This window comes from Silene latifolia, chromosome X (assembly GCF_048544455.1).
Source record: "Silene latifolia isolate original U9 population chromosome X, ASM4854445v1, whole genome shotgun sequence".
Classification (NCBI taxonomy): Eukaryota; Viridiplantae; Streptophyta; class Magnoliopsida; order Caryophyllales; family Caryophyllaceae; genus Silene; species Silene latifolia.
In genome coordinates, this window is record NC_133537.1 from 341,612,532 (window position 1) to 341,633,676 (window position 21,145).

The 21,145-nt window shown below is 38.3% G+C and overlaps 2 protein-coding genes and 1 long non-coding RNA gene across 4 annotated transcripts; 1 reads left to right on the forward strand and 2 right to left on the reverse strand.

Annotated features, from left to right (window-relative positions):
* Window positions 1-5,200: 5,200 nt before the first annotated feature.
* LOC141622684 (glucan endo-1,3-beta-glucosidase-like) lies at window positions 5,201-6,939 on the reverse strand. The gene is made up of 2 exons (XM_074438690.1): window positions 6,846-6,939; window positions 5,201-6,252 (listed from the first exon to the last, which is right to left on the reverse strand). Exons 1-2 carry the CDS (start codon window positions 6,925-6,927, stop codon window positions 5,312-5,314), a joined length of 1,023 nt encoding a protein of 340 aa, XP_074294791.1. The 5' UTR covers window positions 6,928-6,939; the 3' UTR covers window positions 5,201-5,311.
* A 9,699-nt stretch (window positions 6,940-16,638) lies between these two features.
* Window positions 16,639-19,166, forward strand: LOC141619523 (uncharacterized). Of its 2 annotated transcripts, XR_012531731.1 has the most exons (4): window positions 16,639-17,516; window positions 17,824-17,973; window positions 18,081-18,478; window positions 19,078-19,166. It is a non-coding gene; the product is annotated as an uncharacterized LOC141619523 (long non-coding RNA). The 2 variants fall into 2 exon arrangements; XR_012531730.1 differs by having other exon boundaries at window positions 16,640-17,516; window positions 17,824-18,478.
* Window positions 18,716-20,861, reverse strand: LOC141619519 (protochlorophyllide-dependent translocon component 52, chloroplastic-like). Its single transcript, XM_074436532.1, has 3 exons — window positions 20,267-20,861; window positions 19,892-20,172; window positions 18,716-19,803 (listed from the first exon to the last, which is right to left on the reverse strand). The coding sequence occupies exons 1-3, from the start codon at window positions 20,807-20,809 to the stop codon at window positions 18,960-18,962; spliced, it is 1,668 nt and encodes a 555-aa protein (XP_074292633.1). The 5' UTR covers window positions 20,810-20,861; the 3' UTR covers window positions 18,716-18,959.
* Window positions 20,862-21,145: the final 284 nt, after the last annotated feature.

A 21,145-nucleotide genomic window follows, 5' to 3' on the forward strand; every position in this document is an offset into this window, starting at 1 on the left:
CAAATCTTTACTTATGTCAACATCATCCTCAATGTGGGGAACCCGACCAATTGAAGGCCTTGATTTTAAGAATCAAATTTGCAATCGTTGTCAAAGAAACGCTATCATTATGATTTCCGGGACAGCTACTAATCCGAAGAAAGCTTTTTTTAAGTGCGTACCTTGCAATCGTTTTGTGTCGTGGTTGACTGAAGATCATTTAACAATAACAAAAAAGTTGAATATAGCATGTCAAGATGAAGGTGATGATGCATCAAGTGGAAATGTGATGAAAGAGCAAGTGATAGGTATAAAAAAGGAGATTTCGGAAATGACAAGGATGATGAAGTTTTATTTCAAGTGTATCTTGTATTTGTTTGTTTTCATTATGTTGGCCATTATCATGAAGTAGTTACTATTTCCAGAAATGTATGAATTTGCATCAGTTGCTATGTATTCAAGAAATTTAAGAAATTTCAGAATTTAAAACCGTCAATTTTTTTGAAATAAACAACGTTCAAATAGTCAACTACCATAATCATCCAACATAAATAATGTCTTCAAAAACGTACAAAATAAATGAAAACAAACACAAATTAGTCTCCCACTACTGATTATCCTCTTCCTCGCTATCAGTATAAACACCATCTGCTCTACGCTGAACAACATCACCGGGTGTTTGACGAGGTCCTCGCTGACGTATGATATCCCCGACCCCTCTCAATCAATGGGTCGACGTTCTTCATCATCTTGCGGAGGAAGGCAAGTTGTTTCTTGTCATCCTTAATTTTTTTGGCCTCGTAAAACGAAACATTACAAAGACGTGCGATCTGCAAATTGACAAGAACAACTAAAACATTATAAACATTATCGAGGAACAAAAGAAAGTTAAACAATAATTACAAGAACGTAAGTAATATTATTACCTCGGCGGGGATATCAAAATCCTCATGTGGCGCGGGGCGTCATGGTGGTCGGGATCAATGATCAACGGGTGAGAATTCCCATTATACCAAGTCACATAACTGCCCGTCTCACCCGGATAGTAATCGGTCTCGATTTACGAGAAAGCCGAACCACGTGATCCTCCCAGCAATCCCAAAGATGATCGTCTCGCAACCCCCCCCCTAACCTCGTACCCTATCCCCGAAGGCGGGACGATGCGCCGTCAATCTCATAATGGGATTGGGTATGATCTGCACATACCCAAACCGTCGTAAACACCGATCAGCCGGGTACGGCTCCGCTATGTCCATGAAACGAATACAACCGGTATACAAAGTACGAGGATGATATCGCTCCCGACGCGGCCCGTACGGATCCCACCTAATGGAAGCACAAGTAAGCCCATCTAACAACCTCCGATACTCCAACAATTTCTCCGCATTTTGAGCGAAGGGACCAACGGATCTCCAAGAACACGACCGAGGCTGAGTAGGGTCAATTGCCAAAGGTGGACCGGGTCTGAACATAGGAAAATACTCATAGATCCACGATTGCAACAAAGTCAAGCAACCACCAATAGTCTTCACACAAGCACGTTAAGCCACCCCAACCGTCGGTACATGAAGGCAAGTACACCGGCTCCCCAAGCGTAGTGGTGTACATCATCAGCATCATACACTAAAGAAAACAACTGAGGACGTAACCTATCACCTGATTTGTCGACAAAAAGTGTCGACCCCAACACCATGACCAAAAACCCCCGAGCAAAAACAACATCACAATTAGCTCTCGCCGTTTCACAAACTGCATCTACCAATATACCCCCACTCTTGTAAATAGGGACCTTCTTCTTAGAGTTTAACGGCAACCTCAACTGCTCTGATGAAATCCCAAAAAAGCCACAAACATGCATAAGGGGATCCGCCAACGTCCCGTCATTATTCTCCACCTTACAACAGTTACCATCAACCCGAACGCCTAAGATCTGCGCAACATCGTGAAGGAGTATGGACATCTCCCCAAAAGGCATGTGAAAACTGTTGGTGTCGGGTTGCCATCTCTCAACAAAAGCAGAAATAAGGGGCATGTTATAATTCTCGGCCATGGAATCTAATAGGTGAGAAAGACCCGCACGTCATAAATAGTCTTAACAGTAGGAGGGAGTTGCCAACAACTCAACAACCTCGTCTTACCAAACCGGTGGTAACCGTCAAAACCGGTCGACCGACCTCATTAGGAGTCGACCATAAGGTGTTGGCAATGTGGCCCCCAAAGCTAGGAATCACGTGGGGAAAGTCAGGACCACCAGGAACACGATGATCGATCAACCAAGAGACATCCTTACCCGACTTCTTCTTCGGAGCCACCACACTACTAGAACTACCATCCGACCTCCGCAGGAAACGACCCTCCTCATTCCGTCTACGTGGCACCCTACGCACTCGCTCATAACCCGACCCCTCCTCACCTATCACATCACCTGACCGAACCAGCTCCTCCTCCAACCGCTCATCAGTCCACGAATCGGTACTACCATCTCCAACCTCAGACTCGAACTGGAGCCCCTTTCGAGCTCGAACTTGACGGTCATTTCCTCCACCGGCCATCTATTCAAAAAATAAAACAAACAATTTATAAATATAAGTTTAAGTAAATTAAAAATTTAAAAAAAAAACAAAATAACCCGGAACGGGGTTTATTACGTAAACAAAACGAGACGCAACAAAAATATTTTTACAACAACTTGATTACTTAAATTAATAAAACAAAGAATTTATAAATATAAGTTTAAGTAAATTAATTAATATTTTACGTCGACAAAACGAGACGGAAATAATATATATTTACAATGACTTCGGCACGGATGAGAATTATTATTAATAATTTATTACTTTATAATGATAACAAAATAAGACGGAAAAAAAAATTATTTTCAAAAAAAAAAAAAAAAAAAGTATCGAGAAATTCTAAAACAAAAAAGAAAAAAAAAAAAAAAAAAAAAAAAAAAAACGTGAACATTGGGCCAGACGAAGAACCCCCTCGTCCACAGCCCATTTCAGACGAGGGAATCCTTCGTCCCAGACCAGGCCCAGACGAAGAAACTACTCGTCCAAAGCCCATTGCAGACGAGGGATTCCTTCGTCCCAGACCAGGCCCAGACGAAGAACCCCTACGTCCAGGCCCAGATTTCCGTAAATCTTTTTTTTTTTTTTTTTTTTTTGGATTAATTGATACGATAATTGCGTTTGATTTTCGCTAAACACGACTAAATCCGATTGAAATCATAGCACCTATCCTAATTCCGTCACTAATTTGGCATCTATCCTAATTCCGTCACAAATTTACAACCTTAACAAAATACTACAAAAAAAAATTTAATAGTAATCACATACCTTGTTGAATGTTTGAATTCGTGACGGAAATTATGCGGTCGATACGTTTTTTTGTTGAAATTTGAGTCGGGTTATTTTTTTTTTCAAAATTTCGAATGTGAAAGGTTGTTATTGAATAAAATGGAAATTATAAGGGGGAGTGTGAGGGAGGGGCAAATTAGGAAGTTCATTAAAATTGTCGACGATATTTAGTAATTTGTCGACGACCTTTGGCAGCCAGGTTATTCAATCCCCGTGAAGTTGATGAAGATGACAAGTTAAGCGAGGAGCCCATAATCTCGCTATCACATAATACAACAGATTATGCCAAACTGTTTAGGACTAATAACTTCATCTTGGAATGTTGGTTGTTTCAATCCATCGTAATTGACGCTTAATTGCAATACAATTCCAGCCGAGTATCTTAGCCTACTTGCACACATTTTTGTACTTTAGTTACTCACTAATCAGAGTAATCACTATGACACTATCTATGCAGTGGCGTAGCCAGATAATTTGATCAGTGGGATCTTAACGTAAATTTAATAACCACCCACAAAATAGAGGGGTCTTACGTAGTAAAAAATCAATACAATCGTACATATGCTGGCATATGATACGGTAATCTACAAAAACCCGTGGGATCTCAACCATTGCTCATAAGGTGGCTACACCATTGTATCTATGTGTCTTATGCATCGGAATTAAGTTAGGTGGTTAACGTGTACCTTAAGGATATACGTTAGATAAAATATAAGCTGAATATGATATCGAGTTAGTGAGCCATAAATCATACTCCGTAACACCTATAAACTCAATAGTCAATTCTCACATCATTGAAAAAACTATTGATACTTTTTTAGTAAGGATGGCGATAGGGCGCTGCCGTAAATAAAGAAAAGTAAAAATAGAAAAATAAAGTATTAGTTTTCGTTTTGCGCCAAACTTTTAAAGGTGGGTATGTCATTTTATATTTATTGAATTAAAATGAACTATAACTAAATTAAAATTAATATACTCTACATATCATTTTACACCAAACCTTATTTACACTAAATTATCATCATCATTAGTTACGATTTTTCATTATTGTATTTTAAATTTTATCCACTTGGTTCGTTATTCATCTACAAGCCCGGGCACAAAAGAAAAAATACAATATGATGCATTGATGAAGAAGGTACTGAAATTAATTACGGAATTTTGATATGTGACAAATGGTTCTCTTAATTTAATCTTTGTACCCGAACATGAATCAAATAAAAGCTCGAGTTTCGATCCACTGCCTTACCCGTGATTCCATTCGATGAACTATAATACTTATACCCAGTGCTTTACGAGCTTCCATAGTTCCATGATTCATGAAGGCATGAATTTACTGTATGTCTTATTGTCTCATCATTTACTTGATAAACAAATGCACTGGAAAGACACCATATACAGTATACACAAATAACACTATCTTGTTTGTTGTAAACTTGGCTAGTTGTAACAATCCTCCTCAAAAAGTGGCAAGACTCAAGGAAAATCCTAGTTAATTCTTCGTTTTTAAATTCCTAAACTACCCTTTTTACTATTTAGTTTGAAATTTAAATTTAAAGAGAAGGAAATGAAAATAACTAGGTAATTTACTATAGTATCCTCGGTGGCACCCAATTTGAATATCACCCGGTGACGCCATCTCATTTTCATTTTAGTAACATAACAAAATCTTCATTTTTCAAATCCAATTTGCATACACAACAATTTTTCATCAAGGCAACAATATTTTAATTTTAACTATTCATATCCGTACAATTTCTTGTACACGTAAGATAAACAAGTCCGTTTTTATTTTAAAGTGAATACATATGTATTTTCGAGTATATATTCGTATATAGTAAAATTAGTCTATTTTATATTCCATTTATTTCTTTCATTTTCATAAATTATTCCAAAATCTCCCATAGATTTTGAACAAACGTATGAAAACGAAATAAATAAAAGGATACTCGGTATCTTTAGTCGGCTATAGTCTACGAGCCGAAGTTGAGTTGGCCGTACTTAGGCTGCTGATCAGGCGTGAAAAGCCCAAAATTCTGCTCAGTCGCTGCACCAGTCTTCTGATTTTCATCAAACATAGCAAACAAGTACGTCTCAATCTGTCCTGGTTTCAAAGGCGTCCCATTTTTCACATGGTTAATCAAGTTGTTATAATAAGTCCCGGCATTGCTCGCTGTCGCGCTATCTCCACCATCCGAAGGCCACCCGCTCTCTGACACAACAATCGGGATATTCTCCCCACCAGCCTTAGCTAAGGCCGCATACACTGCGTCCACTAGCGCGTCAAACAAGTTTTGGTATGGTAACCCGTTGCCACCGTCATTTACCACGGTCCCAGGAGCCGTAAATAATGCGTAGTTTAATTGAATATTTTTTTCATCACCAACGTAAGAAATATACGGGTAAATGTTAGCTAACAACGGTGACCCGTTACTATTTAGGAAATTTACTATTGGACCCATGAACGATATATCCTTAAATGTACTCATAGAGGGTGGGAACGAGTTTACAATAAATGCAGAGTATATCGCGGTAGAGACTTTAATTTGACCTCCTAAATTGGCCGAGTTAATTGCATTTTGGATATTTTGCATGGCGGGTAGGACGAATGGTTTATAGGAGTCTTGGACTTCGTTCCCTACCGCGATATAGCGAATGGAGGACGTGAATGGTGCGACGTTGTTTTGGACCCATTGATTTGCTTGGGATGGATCATTAGCTATATTTTGGAGTTGGTCATTAGGGATGTCTAAGAGAAGTTGTATGCCTGAACCTTGTAGTGCTTGAAGAGCCGATTGATCTGGATCGTACAATCGCATTAATCCGATACCGTTGGATTTGTAGAGGTTCACTACTTGTTGTTCTGAGGGTAAGTTGTTGCCGTTCCTTCCATAACATACTCCAATTTGTGCTTCTGCATGCAATAATAATAATAATAATAATCATTCAGTTAGTATTAGGGAAACTTTTTTCGAACTGTTCTGTGTTTTGAACTGATTATAGATTTTACGTAGTTTACCTGAATAATAACTTACGAGTATATTAGACAAACAAATTAAAAACTTTATGCGACAAGTGAGCTAGACTTAAGAATTGTTTAGAGAGAATCGATTAAGATTGAAATTTTGATTATTAATTATACCGTGTTTTGAACAAAACTGATTTTAGATTTTAAGTAGTAGTTCGATCACCTATCGAAAGTTTAAAAGGACTTGCGAGTATATATACGACACATACATTCAAAAATGATACACGACAAATTAAATGAACTAGACTTACGAGTAAAAGACTAATGATATAAATGTAGGTTGTTTAGAGAGAATCGACGTTTAAGATTGAAACTTTTGATTATATAATTTCGACTATATATATGTATTAGGTTTTCAAATCGTATTTATTTTACATAGTCCAGTGTACATAATTACAATAACTTGCGGAGTAATAAAGAACTCCGTATTTTGAAATTTATTTGTTCGACACAGATCAATAAAGATATAAATTATATACCTGCCGAGTGTAGGACAAATGTTAACAATAATGCCAAAACCACCATGGTAACGAGAACCGAAACACAACAATGGCTAGCCATGTCGAAACTCAAACAAAATGTTTGTAACACTACGGATTTTCCTTGGTGACTACTCGACCGAGTAGAACCTACTCGGCCGAGTAGTGCTGAGGTTGTGTATTGTTTTGGTTCTGCCGAGGAACACTCGGCCGAGTAAAGTGAACACTCGACCGAGTATGGGACACTCGGCCGAGTATACACTTACTCGACCGAGTACCCGGTCTGGCGAAGTAATGTTTCTGCGGTTTTGGTTAAAATGATTAGAGGTTATACATAATCGTTCGTCAGTTTCTAAAAATCATTTCTCCCCAAAAACATAAACTACGTTCATTCTCCTCTAATCATCTTCATCAATTCCAAGTCAAAGGTTGTCGATTGTGGGTTCTAGCATCTCATTCCGTGTCAATCGCCGTAGTAAGTGTCTTGTACTTGTTCATCTATTGTCATTCTTATAAGTTAACAAACCCTAATTTGGTTAATTTGGGGATTTAGGGTTTTGGTCATCATATGTCGTTGATTGTTGATTATATTTGTTGTAGGTGATGGTGTGTTACTAGTTGTGCATTTGTATGATTGATTGCAGCGTAGCGGATTGCGAAAAGGTAGGGTTTTCCTACTCAGTTTACTGTCAATTGATTTGAGATTGTGCTTGTTGTAATTGTTGTTATCTGCTGATCATCGGAGTATGGAGATTGTTGTGACGATGTTGGTATGAGCGGATTGAGATGGCTGTGATGTCATGTGATTGTGATTGTGGTGGAGTCACTTGCGGGAGTGGCTTCACACCTAGTTCGCCCTCCGTGGAACCCGCCACGGGAGGGGATGTGCACATTAAGGGACAGGGATTGTTAGTCGCTCGTTGATGAGTTGGACTAGGTGGGGATGGGTGCGGTCACCCATGGCGGCGTGGATTACCTGTTGCGATGGGTCTGGCGGGGCTACACACTTCGGTGTGTAGTCGGTTCTTGTGTGAAATCGATGATCACTGGTTGTATTGTTGTTGTCTTATATTGATTGAGTAGTACGACCCCCCGTGTTGTTGTTTTGTAAAACTGCGGTGATCCATTCGGGGATGGTGAGCAGATTGTGACAGGTAATGCAGATGTTTAGCTATGGGACAGTCATGGGGAGTCACCACGTCAAGTCTAGCTTCCGTTGTTATGAGTTTAGATGTCTTGGATTTCATTTGTATTGAGACCTTGTATGTTCATTGTGAGTTAGTCTGAGCTAATGTAATCTTTAACTTATATACTTTGATAAATGTTGTTTGGAAATTGTAACTTTGATATACTAACCTCGGGAAACCGAGATGGTAACAGCCTTTCATGCTAGGGTAGTCCTTGGTAAGGTACCCTGGTATGAGGGGGTGTTACAAAGTGGTATCAGAGCCGACGATTCCGGCACCTAAAACAAATGAACCCAATGAACTTAGGGAGTCTAAATAAAATGAACCGGGGAGAGTTGTTTGAGTCGCCGCAAAGACTTGGGAGACGTCCCGAAGTCGCATTAAGGCCCTTACGATCTCAAGCCGGTCACATGGGGGGAAATTGCTGTATGTTGAGTCATGTGTGTTTGATACCTATAGTTGGAATCTTGTCCATGGTTGGATGAAATGATGAAAGAAGTGGAATGTGATGGTTGTCGAAAAATATATCGATGATTTGTTGATGCTAAACTTTGAGCATGGAATGTGTTGGCATGTTAAGTGTTGAAACATGGTAAAAGATGAAAAGTGAATTGTGAAATTGTATCTGGTTGATATTGAGCATGAAGAATGTGATCATGTTACCTGTTTAATACATGTGCATATGAATACGATGATTTTAATGCTTGATTGTTGGTAGAAGCATGTGATTAAGGTCATGCGTCTGTATATGTAAATGTGGCGTTTAACTTTAATGTGAATATGATAAATGTTCAACTATGTACTGTTTTTTTTAGAAGCATTGGGTCGTTATTGTTTGTTTTATGCATGTTAAAGTTGTTTTGAAAAGAAATTTTGATTTGTATACAAACCGATTTTGGAAGGGTTGTCTTAAAACTGTCATAAGTAGAGTTCTAGAAAAGATATTGCTGTGATTCCAAGTTGAGGTGATAGCTTGTCCTCTTACGATTCTAACGATAGGTCACACACCCAGATTGACCAAGTAACGAGTGAGATATGACTGTTTTACGAAAACTGGAGGTGTCTTGAGCTGCGCCTATACTCGACCGAGTAGTCCCTACTCGGCCGAGTGTCTTTTATACTCGACCGAGTGTTCCATATTCGGCCGAGTAATCTTTCTATGATAATACTGTTTAGCGTCTGGAGTCGTGAACTCGGCCGAGTAGTCTTATACTCGACCGAGTAAGGTATACTCGGCCGAGTATTCCCAATACTCGACCGAGTAATCCTTCTGCGGCAATTGAGTTGCTTCTGGAGTCGAAAACTCGACCGAGTAATATAGTTACTCGACCGAGTACCTCACTGGGCGGCCATTTTGAGTCGGTGGCTATGTTCTTACCTTTGTTTTGAGCCGGTGGCTATGTTTTTACATTGTTTTGAGTCGTAAGGTATGTATACATGTATGTTTTGGGTCTTAAAGTATTCTTTTATATGCGACGGTCATGATACGTAAGTTACCAAATGTTATGATAGGGAGAAAGCCGGGTTATGAGAGATAAGTGTTGGATAAGGAAGACATGTGTTAATGTGGTTGTGAGAAATAGTGGAAAAAGAAAAGGGAAGGATGATGAGCTAGTCGAGGTAAATAGCATGTTTTGTGAGATATGGCGAGTGATATAGTTGTGTGTTGTGTAATATAAAAGTAAGTATATACGGGCAAAAGTGATGTAAGTTTAAAGAAACGTGAGAATGAAAGATTGATATTAAGGATACGATTAGTGGCATATTGGGATGTGTAAGGACTTATGGAGGGAGACGGTTAGTATTGTGTTGCGTAAGGATATATGAAATGAAAGGATGTTGGAGAGGGATAGAGAAGAGGGGTATGTAATGAACTTAAAGGAAGTTATATCGCGATGTGGATTTGTAGATAGTGGCTAAGTTTGGGAAGTTGGAATATCAAGGGGTGAGCCTGGTGTGTAATTCTTTGGACAAACGGTATGAAGTGAATTTTGGTTTCTAGAGATGAGAAAGGGAGATACGACTAATTGAAGAGTAACTGTTAGTGCGTGGACTTGATGGTGACAAGGGTGAGTGTGAAGCAAGATAAGAGAGGATAAATGATAAGAAGAATGATAAGATATTGATATGAATTAAGGGAATTAGAGTTGTGGAGCTATGGAGTTAGGTAGGAAGAGAAAGGAGATGAATTATTAATTAGTATTATTGAGTAAAAAGGGGGAAATAAGGATGGAAGTAAGTTGAGAGAATGTTGACCGGAGTTAAGGAGCATGAAGGTAAGAAATTATGGAAATGTACGATAGTCTCACTAGAGGGTGTGAGTTAATGATTATATAAGAGAGTAGGACGACATGTTATTTGTGAGTTTCGAGGTATTAAGGGAATAAGGAGCTTGTAGAGTGTTTGCACGATCTGAGATTTTGGTGGAGAGTTAGGTAACGATATGATAAAGGATAGAATTGGGAATAGTGTTGAGGTAAATCTTGTTGATGGATTGGATGATCGTTATTTGGGATGATAACCAAAGAGAGAAAACGGATTGTGATATTAAGAAGTGATAGTAAGAGAGTAGTCACATGAAGGATGTTGGTGCCATAGTATTGTCACTAGCGGTTGAGGATGATGTTACTTTAGGGAAGCTAGTTGATCTAATGAGGTTGATTTTGTAGAGACCAGATAGATATGTATGGTTGTGAGAGAGTATAAGATGTGGTTATATGAGGCGGTTGTAGTAGTTGAGTATTAATGGTATGGTTACATTTGGCAGGGGGTGATGGTTATGCGGATGGGAGAATATGATATGAGGGGTGTACGAGTTAAGCTCGGGTGAGAGGTAACTATTAACAGGTGGTAACTTACGTAATCAGGATTGGCTATTTGGATGTGATTATGGGTCTTAGGAGTATGTAAATGTTGGTGTGAGGTTGTGACCTCACGAGATGCGGTATGGTGTGATAGTCATAAAGTTGTTATATGAATGTTTGTAATATATGTTGGATACGGTAACTTAATGGAATGATGATCAAAAAAAAAATGATAGTTTGGGTGGTTATACTTGCATGGGTATTCATGATATAGGTTTATTCCATGAAAAGTATGGATGGTATGCATGAGATTCTTGTCTATTTATTCCGTATTATGTATGGTGTTGTGATCTGGTAAAGCAGTTTTGAGTAAGTTTGTTGTCCAAGATGTTATATTGAGTCAGTGTTTATGGGATTGTGTATGTTGTGATGTCTATCGGTGTGGTTGTGGTGCCTCGGGTGGTGATCCGGGCACGGTACTTACTGTTGTGATGCGGGTATTTTCGCACTGTGGTGCGGCTGTTGGTGGCGGTGTTGCGATGCCGTCACCGGTTGTGGTGGAGTATACGGGGTGGTTACGATTTGAGTTTCGAAAGTACAGACCAGTTATGCACAGATTGTTGTTTTGTGTCACTATTGTTTCTTGTGAGTTTCGGTTAGACATGTAGACTGTTGTTTTGTTTGTTGATGTTTCTTACCAGGTTAAGTTTGGGAATGGGGGTAGAGTACGATATGAAAGAGAGTTGTATATGTTTTCATTGTTATCATGGTATAGTGATATTTCATTGATGGGACACGGTTGTAATAGGTTGTTCTGATAATTTTGATCTTGTTCTAGATAAGGCTTTGGTAGACATGGTAATGACAAGCGATTCATGGAACATGTGTGGTAATGATCTGATATATGCAGGTGATTCACAATCCTTTGTTGCGAAAGTGAGTGTAGAGTGTGGGGTAATTAGTGTCGTGTTAAGTTATGTATGAGTCTTGCGGTAATGAAAGAAAGGAACTTGAGGATCTAGTGTGAGTGTACGTAACAACTGTGGATCGTGAGTTATTCTTTTGGCGATAAGAGTTTTATAGAGTTTATATAGAGAGGTATGTTGTGTTGCGGTAATGTGGACGAGTTAGAGCGTTTGTCATGATCAGGATTGTGTGGTATTGGTTAAATGGAGTGCAGAATGAGTTGAGGTATGAGAACTGTTTAAGTAAGAGAGCCTTGGATATAGGAATAGTAAGTGTTAGATTGTAGGCAGGTATTTTTTTCTCATGTGGTGGTGATGAAGATAATGAGAAGTATAGCTAAGGATCTAGTATTAGTGAGTTACGAGGACGTAACATGTGTCCTAAGAGGAGTAGGATGCGGCAAAGAGCGTTTTGATGGTTGTGCATATAGTAGTATAATTGGAAGTAGAGTGTTGGTGTAGCTTAAAGGACGGATATTTGTGTTGATTTTATTAAGGTCATGATCGTGCTTGTAGTAGTTCGATGTTTAGCAATGAGAGAATATTTCAACAGTGTTGACAGTTGAATGACAATGATTATGAGTCCAATAGTTTTGACAGTTGGAAGATGATGTTTATGTGTTTGAGTAAACTTCGAGGACGAAGTTCGCTTTAAGGATGATAGAATGTAACATTCCGTTTTGATGATTGATCTTCTTTTGTGGATTGAGTGCTATTGAGTGTTATGGAAGTGATACAAGGTTGACAACATCATATTGTGGTTATTGGGTAATGTTATGGAGTCAGTATTGAGAGCCTATGCTATAGTTGAGACGATATCGTGAGCCATGTTGTTTGTGGAGTTGGTGTTAAGTGTCCATGTTTTATAGGTTGGGTGGGAACTTCGCGGTCGTGGTTGTTTTGTTCGATGTTTGCTTTGAGTCGGGGTAATGATTTTGTGGTGACTTGTATAGTTCCTTGGTGTTGTTATATGTGGTTGGTGTAGCCTTGTGGCGTAGTGTTGTGCTTTATTTTATAGTAGAGTGTGAACTTCGGGACGAAGTTCTTTTTAAGGGGGGAAGATTGTAACACTACGGATTTTCCTTGGTGACTACTCGACCGAGTAGAACCTACTCGGCCGAGTAGTCGAGGTTGTGTATTGTTTTGGTTCTGCCGAGGAACACTCGGCCGAGTAAAGTGAACACTCGACCGAGTATGGGACACTCGGCCGAGTATACACTTACTCGACCGAGTACCCGGTCTGGCGAAGTAATGTTTCTGCGGTTTTGGTTAAAATGATTAGAGGTTATACATAATCGTCGTCAGTTTCTAAAATCATTTCTCCCCAAAAACATAAACTACGTTCATTCTCCTCTAATCATCTTCATCAATTCCAAGTCAAAGGTTGTCGATTGTGGGTTCTAGCATCTCATTCCGTGTCAATCGCCGTAGTAAGTGTCTTGTACTTGTTCATCTATTGTCATTCTTATAAGTTAACAAACCCTAATTTGGTTAATTTGGGGATTTAGGGTTTTGGTCATCATATGTCGTTGATTGTTGATTATCGCTGTTGTAGGTGATGGTGTGTTACTAGTTGTGCATTTGTATGATTGATTGCAGCGTAGCGGATTGCGAAAAGGTAGGGTTTTCCCTACTCAGTTTACTGTCAATTGATTTGAGATTGTGCTTGTTGTAATTGTTGTTATCTGCTGATCATCGGAGTATGGAGATTGTTGTGACGATGTTGGTATGAGCGGATTGAGATGGCTGTGATGTCATGTGATTGTGATTGTGGTGGAGTCACTTGCGGGAGTGGCTTCACACCCTAGTTCGCCCTCCGTGGAACCCGCCACGGGAGGGGATGTGCACATTAAGGGACAGGGATTGTTAGTCGCTCGTTGATGAGCTGGACTAGGTGGGGATGGGCTGCGGTCACCCACTGGCGGCGTGGATTACCTGTTGCGATGGGTAATCTGGCAGGGCTACACACTTCGGTGTGTAGTCGGTTACTGTGTGAAATCGATGATCAGCTGGTTGTATTGTTGTTGTCTTATATTGATTGAGTAATCGACCCGTGTTGTTGTTTTGTAAAACTGCGGTGATCCATTCGGGGATGGTGAGCGATTGTGATGTAATGCAGATGTTTAGCTATGGGACAGTCATGGGGAGTCACCACGTCAAGTCTAGCTTCCGTTGTTATGAGTTTAGATGTCTTGGATTTCATTTGTATTGAGACCTTGTATGTTCATTGTGAGTTAGTCTGAGCTAATGTAATCTTTAACTTATATACTTTGATAAATGTTGTTTGGAAATTGTAACTTTGATATACTAACCTCGGGAAACCGAGATGGTAACAGCCTTTCATGCTAGGGTAGTCCTTGGTAAGGTACCCTGGTATGAGTTAGTCTGAGCTAATGTAATCTTTAACTTATATACTTTGATAAATGTTGTTTGGAAATTGTAACTTTGATATACTAACCTCGGGAAACCGAGATGGTAACAGCCTTTCATGCTAGGGTAGTCCTTGGTAAGGTACCCTGGTATGAGGGGGTGTTACAATGTTAATGAAATATTTGATTGATAATTAGAAGTCCTTTAAATCGTCCTTTATATAGAAGTTTAATTGCCAAGTAGAAGTGTTGAGCACCACTATAGAAGAGAAGAAGAGACTTCAATTAACGGGTCAATTACTCTTAGACTTGTTGTGCATTAATTTTTCCACATAAAAATGTTGGTTATAATGGTTCGTGAACGTACAATATATGGACCCTTTTGTTGCATTAATTTCAATTTCCAATAAGTAGCATTCCCATTAGTATACTAGTCTGATTTTACGCGAAAATTCTCATTTCAGACGGTATTAACTTAAGTGTTTGACGAGAAAAAGTCAATCATTTAATAAAAAATGTCAATTTTTTTACATTAAACTTAATTATGATAATTTTTTATCAGAAAATTTTTACATTTTTATCGTAAGATAACCATATTATACTCGTCTTAACTTAAGATGGATACCACCGTCTGAAATGAGACTTGCTGGTTTTTGAGAGTGGACGACTTTGATTAAGGTTGTTGAGCATTTCATGCATTGAGTTCATTTAAATTGATAATCAATTCTTGTAAGCATAACCATCTATTTATATAGTAAAACGGATTTTAGACGGATAGATTTGATCATGCAAGGTGATTGGTAATTAATTGTTGCAAGCATGATTATCCATTCTTTACGTTTGATCATAGCCTCATAGGTATAAAGCTTAGCCGAATGCCTTTCAATTTACACAAATTAATCACCAATTCTTCATTGAAGACTGACACTTTTTGTCATAAAGTGAAAACGGGCCAAATGTTATAGTTTAGAAAATTGTTCTAATAACTTTTTTTATCTAAAAATGGTTAAATTTTTATTTTAAATGGGTCACGTTTTATCTCGTCTTCAGCTTGTGACGAGATGATTCTTCTAATTTCTAGTGTACGGAAGTCTACAATGTTGTTATTTTTCCAAGTTGTGTTAGTTAGGTAATCACTAGTGTACTGGCCTAGTGACTACTAGTCTTTTGGTCGATTCTCCGTGTTGAATTTTCATTCAATAACGTTAAGATTGTACCCCCTAATTTGGATTTGCAAGAAATATGTAATTGTCAATGTTAGGCCTTCTTCATCATATATCTTCGATCCAGAGAGTTCATACTCATGAAATCGACATTGAACAATCACAAATTGTTAATAAAAACATTTCGATGCAAACCAGCTTAATGATAAGAAGCTCAATTGTAAGCACTTGTATTTCTTTGAATATTATCAGTTAATCTAAGAGCTCATGTGTATATATTTTCGTGATTTAGTAAAAATGATGCTCCGTAACTTTAAGTAGATTAGCCGCCTGGTCAATTATTCAATCTCCGTGAAGTTGATGAAGATGACACAAGTTAAGCAAGAATCCCATAGTTTCGCTATCACATAATACACAACAGATTATGCCAAACTGTTTAGGACTAATAACTTCATCTCGGAATGTATCGTAATTGACACTTAATTGCAATATAATTCCAGCTGAGTATCGTAGTCTACTAACACACTTTCTGTATCGAAAATAAGTTTGGTGCGTGGTTACGTGTGCCTTAAGGAGATATGTTAGATAAAATATAAGTTGAACCAGATATCGAGTCAGTGAGCCATAAATCATACTTTGTAACACCTACAAACTCAATTCTCATCACAAGTCACAACAATGAAAAAACATGAGTTTTTCCCTTATTATATAAACTAGTATGGATCCCGCGCATGCATACGCTGCACGGTATATATAGATCTTTTAGTTTATAATAATGTATTATTTATAGGATAACAAAATACTATTTAAAATCTGTTTGCATACAACAATTTTATACTCCGTAAGTCCGTATGAAGGTACCAAATAAAAATTTAAATTTTCATTAAAGAACTCGAGAAAGAAGAATATCCAATATAGATATTAGTAGGACTTCTTATACACGTAACTGGTAACTTAAACAAGTCCGGTTTATTTTTAAGTGAGTAACTTAAACAAGTCCGGTTTAATTTATGTATTAATGCACTAAAACCAACACCATCTGACCACCACTCACAATCACCACCTCCATTAAACCCGAGGAAATATACGAAGAGGAGAGTTATTAAACTTGCAATTGTTACAAATTTACAAATCCCAGTTTCATTTAAAACGAACAAACCTCTACACTCGATCTTACCGGATATGTAATCGTAATCGTCTTCAAATGAAAATTTGATTGTGGTTATGAATTCACCCAAAAGTTAGATTATAGTTATGAATTTACACTTACATTTATGCATAATTAGGATTATGCTAAACAATTACGACTTGGTTTCTTATTAATTTGTTAAAAGCTCAAACAATTTATTTTCCTGAGTTGTTTGCTTGAATATGAATTGTGCATTACGCTTGTTTCTCAGGAGAATTACTGTATGTTGCTGTTCTTGTTAAAGGCGTCCAGATTGCATTGCACTATTGCTGCTGTTTTTGATTTGTTAATTTTAGCTCGGGAAATGTTGTTTATGTGACGTTGTACGCTTGAATATGATTTGTGTAAAATGCTTGTTTCTCGAGAGATTTATTGCTGCTGTTTTTGATTTGTTAATTTTAGCTCGGCAAATGTTGTTTCTGTGACGTTGTACACTTGAATATGATTTGTGTAAAATGCTTGTTACTCGAGAGATTTATTGCTGTTGTTCTTGATTTGTTAATTTTAGCTTGGAAATGTTGTTTCTGTGACGTTGTACACTTGAATATGATTTGTGTAAAATGCCTGTTTCTCGAGAAATTTATTGCTGCTGTTCTTGATTTGTTAATTTTAGCTCGGAAATGTTGTTTCTATGACGTTGTACGCTTGAATATGATTTGTGTAAAATGCTTGTTTCTCGAGAGATTTATTGCTGCTGTTCTTGATTATCAGTTTTTTGAACGTATTTTGTTGATTGTTGCTCGTTTCCTGCTTTACTAGTTATGGTTTCTTGCTGATTTTTGTCTTACTGGTTTTCAGAGTTGCAATCGGAGCATTAATTGCACAATAACCGAACACTGAAAATGAGGGGAAAGAGTTATAGTCCTTCACCACCAAGGGATGGTTACAGCAGGAGACGGCGCAGCCCCAGTCCTAGAGGACGGTATTCTGGCCGTGGCAGTGGCAGAGATCCATCAACTAGTTTACTGGTTCGGAATCTTGGCCATCATTGCAGGTTTGCTCTAATGTTCTTCTGGATTTAAAGATATCATTATATTCCTGCTATGCGATTTTCTCTAGTTTCGACTTTTAAGTGTTTCTGTTGACAATATACGGAGTATATGATATTGTAGGCGCTCTGAAGGATTATTGTCTGTTTAATATTCAACTTTTCAAGTAATATAATAAATCCGTTTGTCTGTTTCTTTTCTGCGAATTAATTCTTTATTTCATTTTTTGAACTGAAGTCCTGTGCCTTGCTTCTTCAAGTGCAATATAAGCCTTGTTGGTTGTTTTATTTCGAAATGTTCCGTGTTTTGCAGACCTGAAGACCTTCCACGGCCATTTGGGCAGATTGGTCCTCTCAGGGACATTTACTTACTTGCCTCGAGAATCGAGATTATTACACTAGGTGATCGAGTTCATTGAATTCAGTGATATTTGCTCTCCTCCTGAATTCCCCATGTCACTTTGTGAGAGTTTGCCTCGAGATTATTACAGTGGATGATTTTTCTTTGTTCTTCATAGGGTAACCTTAATTGGTAGTCTGCTACTGAAAAAGCTTAACTGTACATTTCAGAGTTGTAGACGATATTTTCCCTGCACTCAATTGGGGTCTTGGGGATTGGTAATTTGGACATTAGTAACACATCAGTATGCCGGTAGCGTGATTTTGAAAGCATAGAATTACCTACCTCGACCCACTTTACAGTGGGTTTGTTTGTTGAGTGGAGGTCCGTCTCAGTGATGTATTTTACCAATTGATTCAAGTTTTTGAGACTGAACAGAGAATTTAATGTGTTTCGTGCAGTATGTGGATCCATCCAGCTGATGCTTCTGATGCAAAACACCATATGGATCATGGATGGTCAGGTTTATCAAGGTTGTGAATTGACAGTTGTGTTTGCAGAGGAGAACAGGAAGAAACCATGGGTGGTAATTTATGACCTGAATTCAAATTCCGTCAACAGTTCAGAGGTAAAATTGACAGATGACTTACTAATCCTTTCCTAGTTTCATCAATCATCATCCCACTAGTATATTAACCAAATGAACTCACTGTACTTTATAGTCCTCAATAAGTAGATTATTGATTATTGAATAAACAAAAGTGAAGAATTTAGAAGGAACAAAAAAAAAAAAAGTCGGTAATCAAGGATGTATTTTATTTGAATATTCTTGTAAAATAGCAAGTCTAATTTCATGGAGGATACATTTCCAATAACTTTATTGTTACATAAACATAAGAATTAAGAAGTGTACATCACAAATACTTGTGTAATGCAGTGTTATACAAGTTTAATTTCATGGAGGATACACTTCCAGTAACTATGAAAGTGAGATAAATTTTGTCCTACTTTATCGCAAATACTTGTGTAATGCGGTGTTATACAAGTTTATTGTAAAAAACGGAAGACTAATGGTTACTTTATTATGTAATCCGTAATCAGTAATTTGATTACTTGGTGTTTAGGGGCCTCATCTTGAAACCTGGAACAATGTTACCCATAACCGGTTTAGCGTCCTTAACATGAGCATGATTATAGTCATGAAAATGGAAATTCTTGGATATGAAGGTGGACAAGAATTTGGAAGCAGCAAAGCAAAGCAAGGCGGTGGCGAACACAAGAGGTTTCTGCTTAACAAGTCCAACAACTCCAATAAGAGCAAAAGACAATATCTGGAGCACGGTTTTTGCCAGGTTGAACCCCTTATATGCCTTACTACAGCTCGTGCAGTTCACGGTATGGCTCCAGTACCTGTCAAGTAAGACGTCTTTGGGTGGTGTTGGCGGTAGTTGTGCTGACTCGTATTTGTTTCCCCAATCGACTCCCTCTCCTGCGTACTTATCTAGCCATTTACGGAATGCAATGACCATGGCGTCCGCTTTTGTTGGCATGTAGTATGCTTTCTGCCATTTCCCTCCCTTATCTAATAGTCTTTGCTCCTCGCCGTGCAGTAGTTTCAAGTCTGAATCCAGTACGAGATTATGGACTATATGAAACGCCCATCTCGGGATTATTTTATCAATCCATTGCATGAAATTCCTTGGGAATACCAAGATTGCTCTACATTTTCCGGGACTCACTGGAATACATATAAATATCAAAAGCCGTCTTTCCTGCTCCTTCTTCTGCGCATCATCTTCAGTACCTTTGGCAAACCTGTTGGGAGCCATATAAAAGATGCAGGGCGCCATAAACTTGTTGTAACCTCCTGGTTGATTACCTGAAAACCCGCTTTTCTCAATTTTTTCGACACTGAAGTTCATAGGTCTCCCGTTCTCTCTGTCTGCAATGGGCCTGCACACAATTTCATGATATTCTTATTCTGAACTACAGAAGGATATGAAAAGAAGACGGTAATTAATCTGAATGTGTAAATACATACTTGGTTTTATCAACGGGCATTGGCGGCATCAGTCCATAATGTGCATAAGGAACATGAGCTGGATCCATTATATTTTCGACCAAAATCTCGTACCCATAAGGTAAATCCCTAACTCCCATGGACCTAGTATAGTTAGGATCCTCGAGTTCAGGGATATAAGGAGGTTGTTTCTTTGTTAGTATGTCTCGGTATTTGGGATCGCTGTTAGGCCAGAACCAGAGAATGTCATGCTGGACCGTGCATGGATACGAAGCCACACATGCTTTCTTCGATGTGTGAACCTGTAATTTACAATTAATTAAATTAAACACGGTCTGATGTATGTAACCTTATTTCAGAAAGACGGTAATTAATAAAGCCAAGGTGAATATATACCGGAGTGGTGTCAAGAGGAGCTTGAGGAATGAACTTACAGCTACCGGAACCATTGAAACACCAGCCATGATAAACACACTGCAGTCTCCCCCATTTGTCGATCCTCCCCTCCGACAAAGGCGCCAGACGATGTGGACAACTATCGTCAAAAACTTTCCACTGCTCCTCATTACGATCCCACCAAACCACCAGTTTTATTCCCATAATCGTCATCCCGTGTGGGACCTTCTTGTCCAGGTCAGACAAGGGTGCCATTGCGTACCACTCCGAATACCAGTCGAATTTTTCGTCGACTGTATCTTCTGCAGGTACTGCACTCTTCTCATACACTTCTTCAATGACTGCCTTTGGTGTTTCTGTTGTTGTTGCAGTATAAGTGGATGGAGAAGAGTTATTATTGCAGTAAAGCTTGAATTTTCTAGGATTAGTACCGAATCGAGTTGATGATAATGATGGATGATTGATATTGAAAGATTTTCTGTGGAAATGAGTCGGGGCGAGTCGAGTACGGATTGTAGACATACTAATGGTATTAGTTGCCATGGCTTAAAGAAGTTGTTTTGCTTTGTAGTTAGTAGTATTAATTTCACTTGGTTTTCTTCACTTTATTCTCAATCTATTTATACACTCTTTTTACGTTGGATCGTCGACTCGTCGTCATGACAGGAACATTACTAAAAATGGAACGACATATTGGACTATTCTTTGTCGCAAATTCTCATTCATACGGTTGAATATGTCTAAAATTAAGACGGATAATATAATACTCCGTACTCTTGACAAAAAAAATAATATAATACTCCGTATATGATTATTTTATGATAAAACGTGAACATTTTTTGACAAAAAATTAACGTTAGTTTATTATGAGAAAGTGAC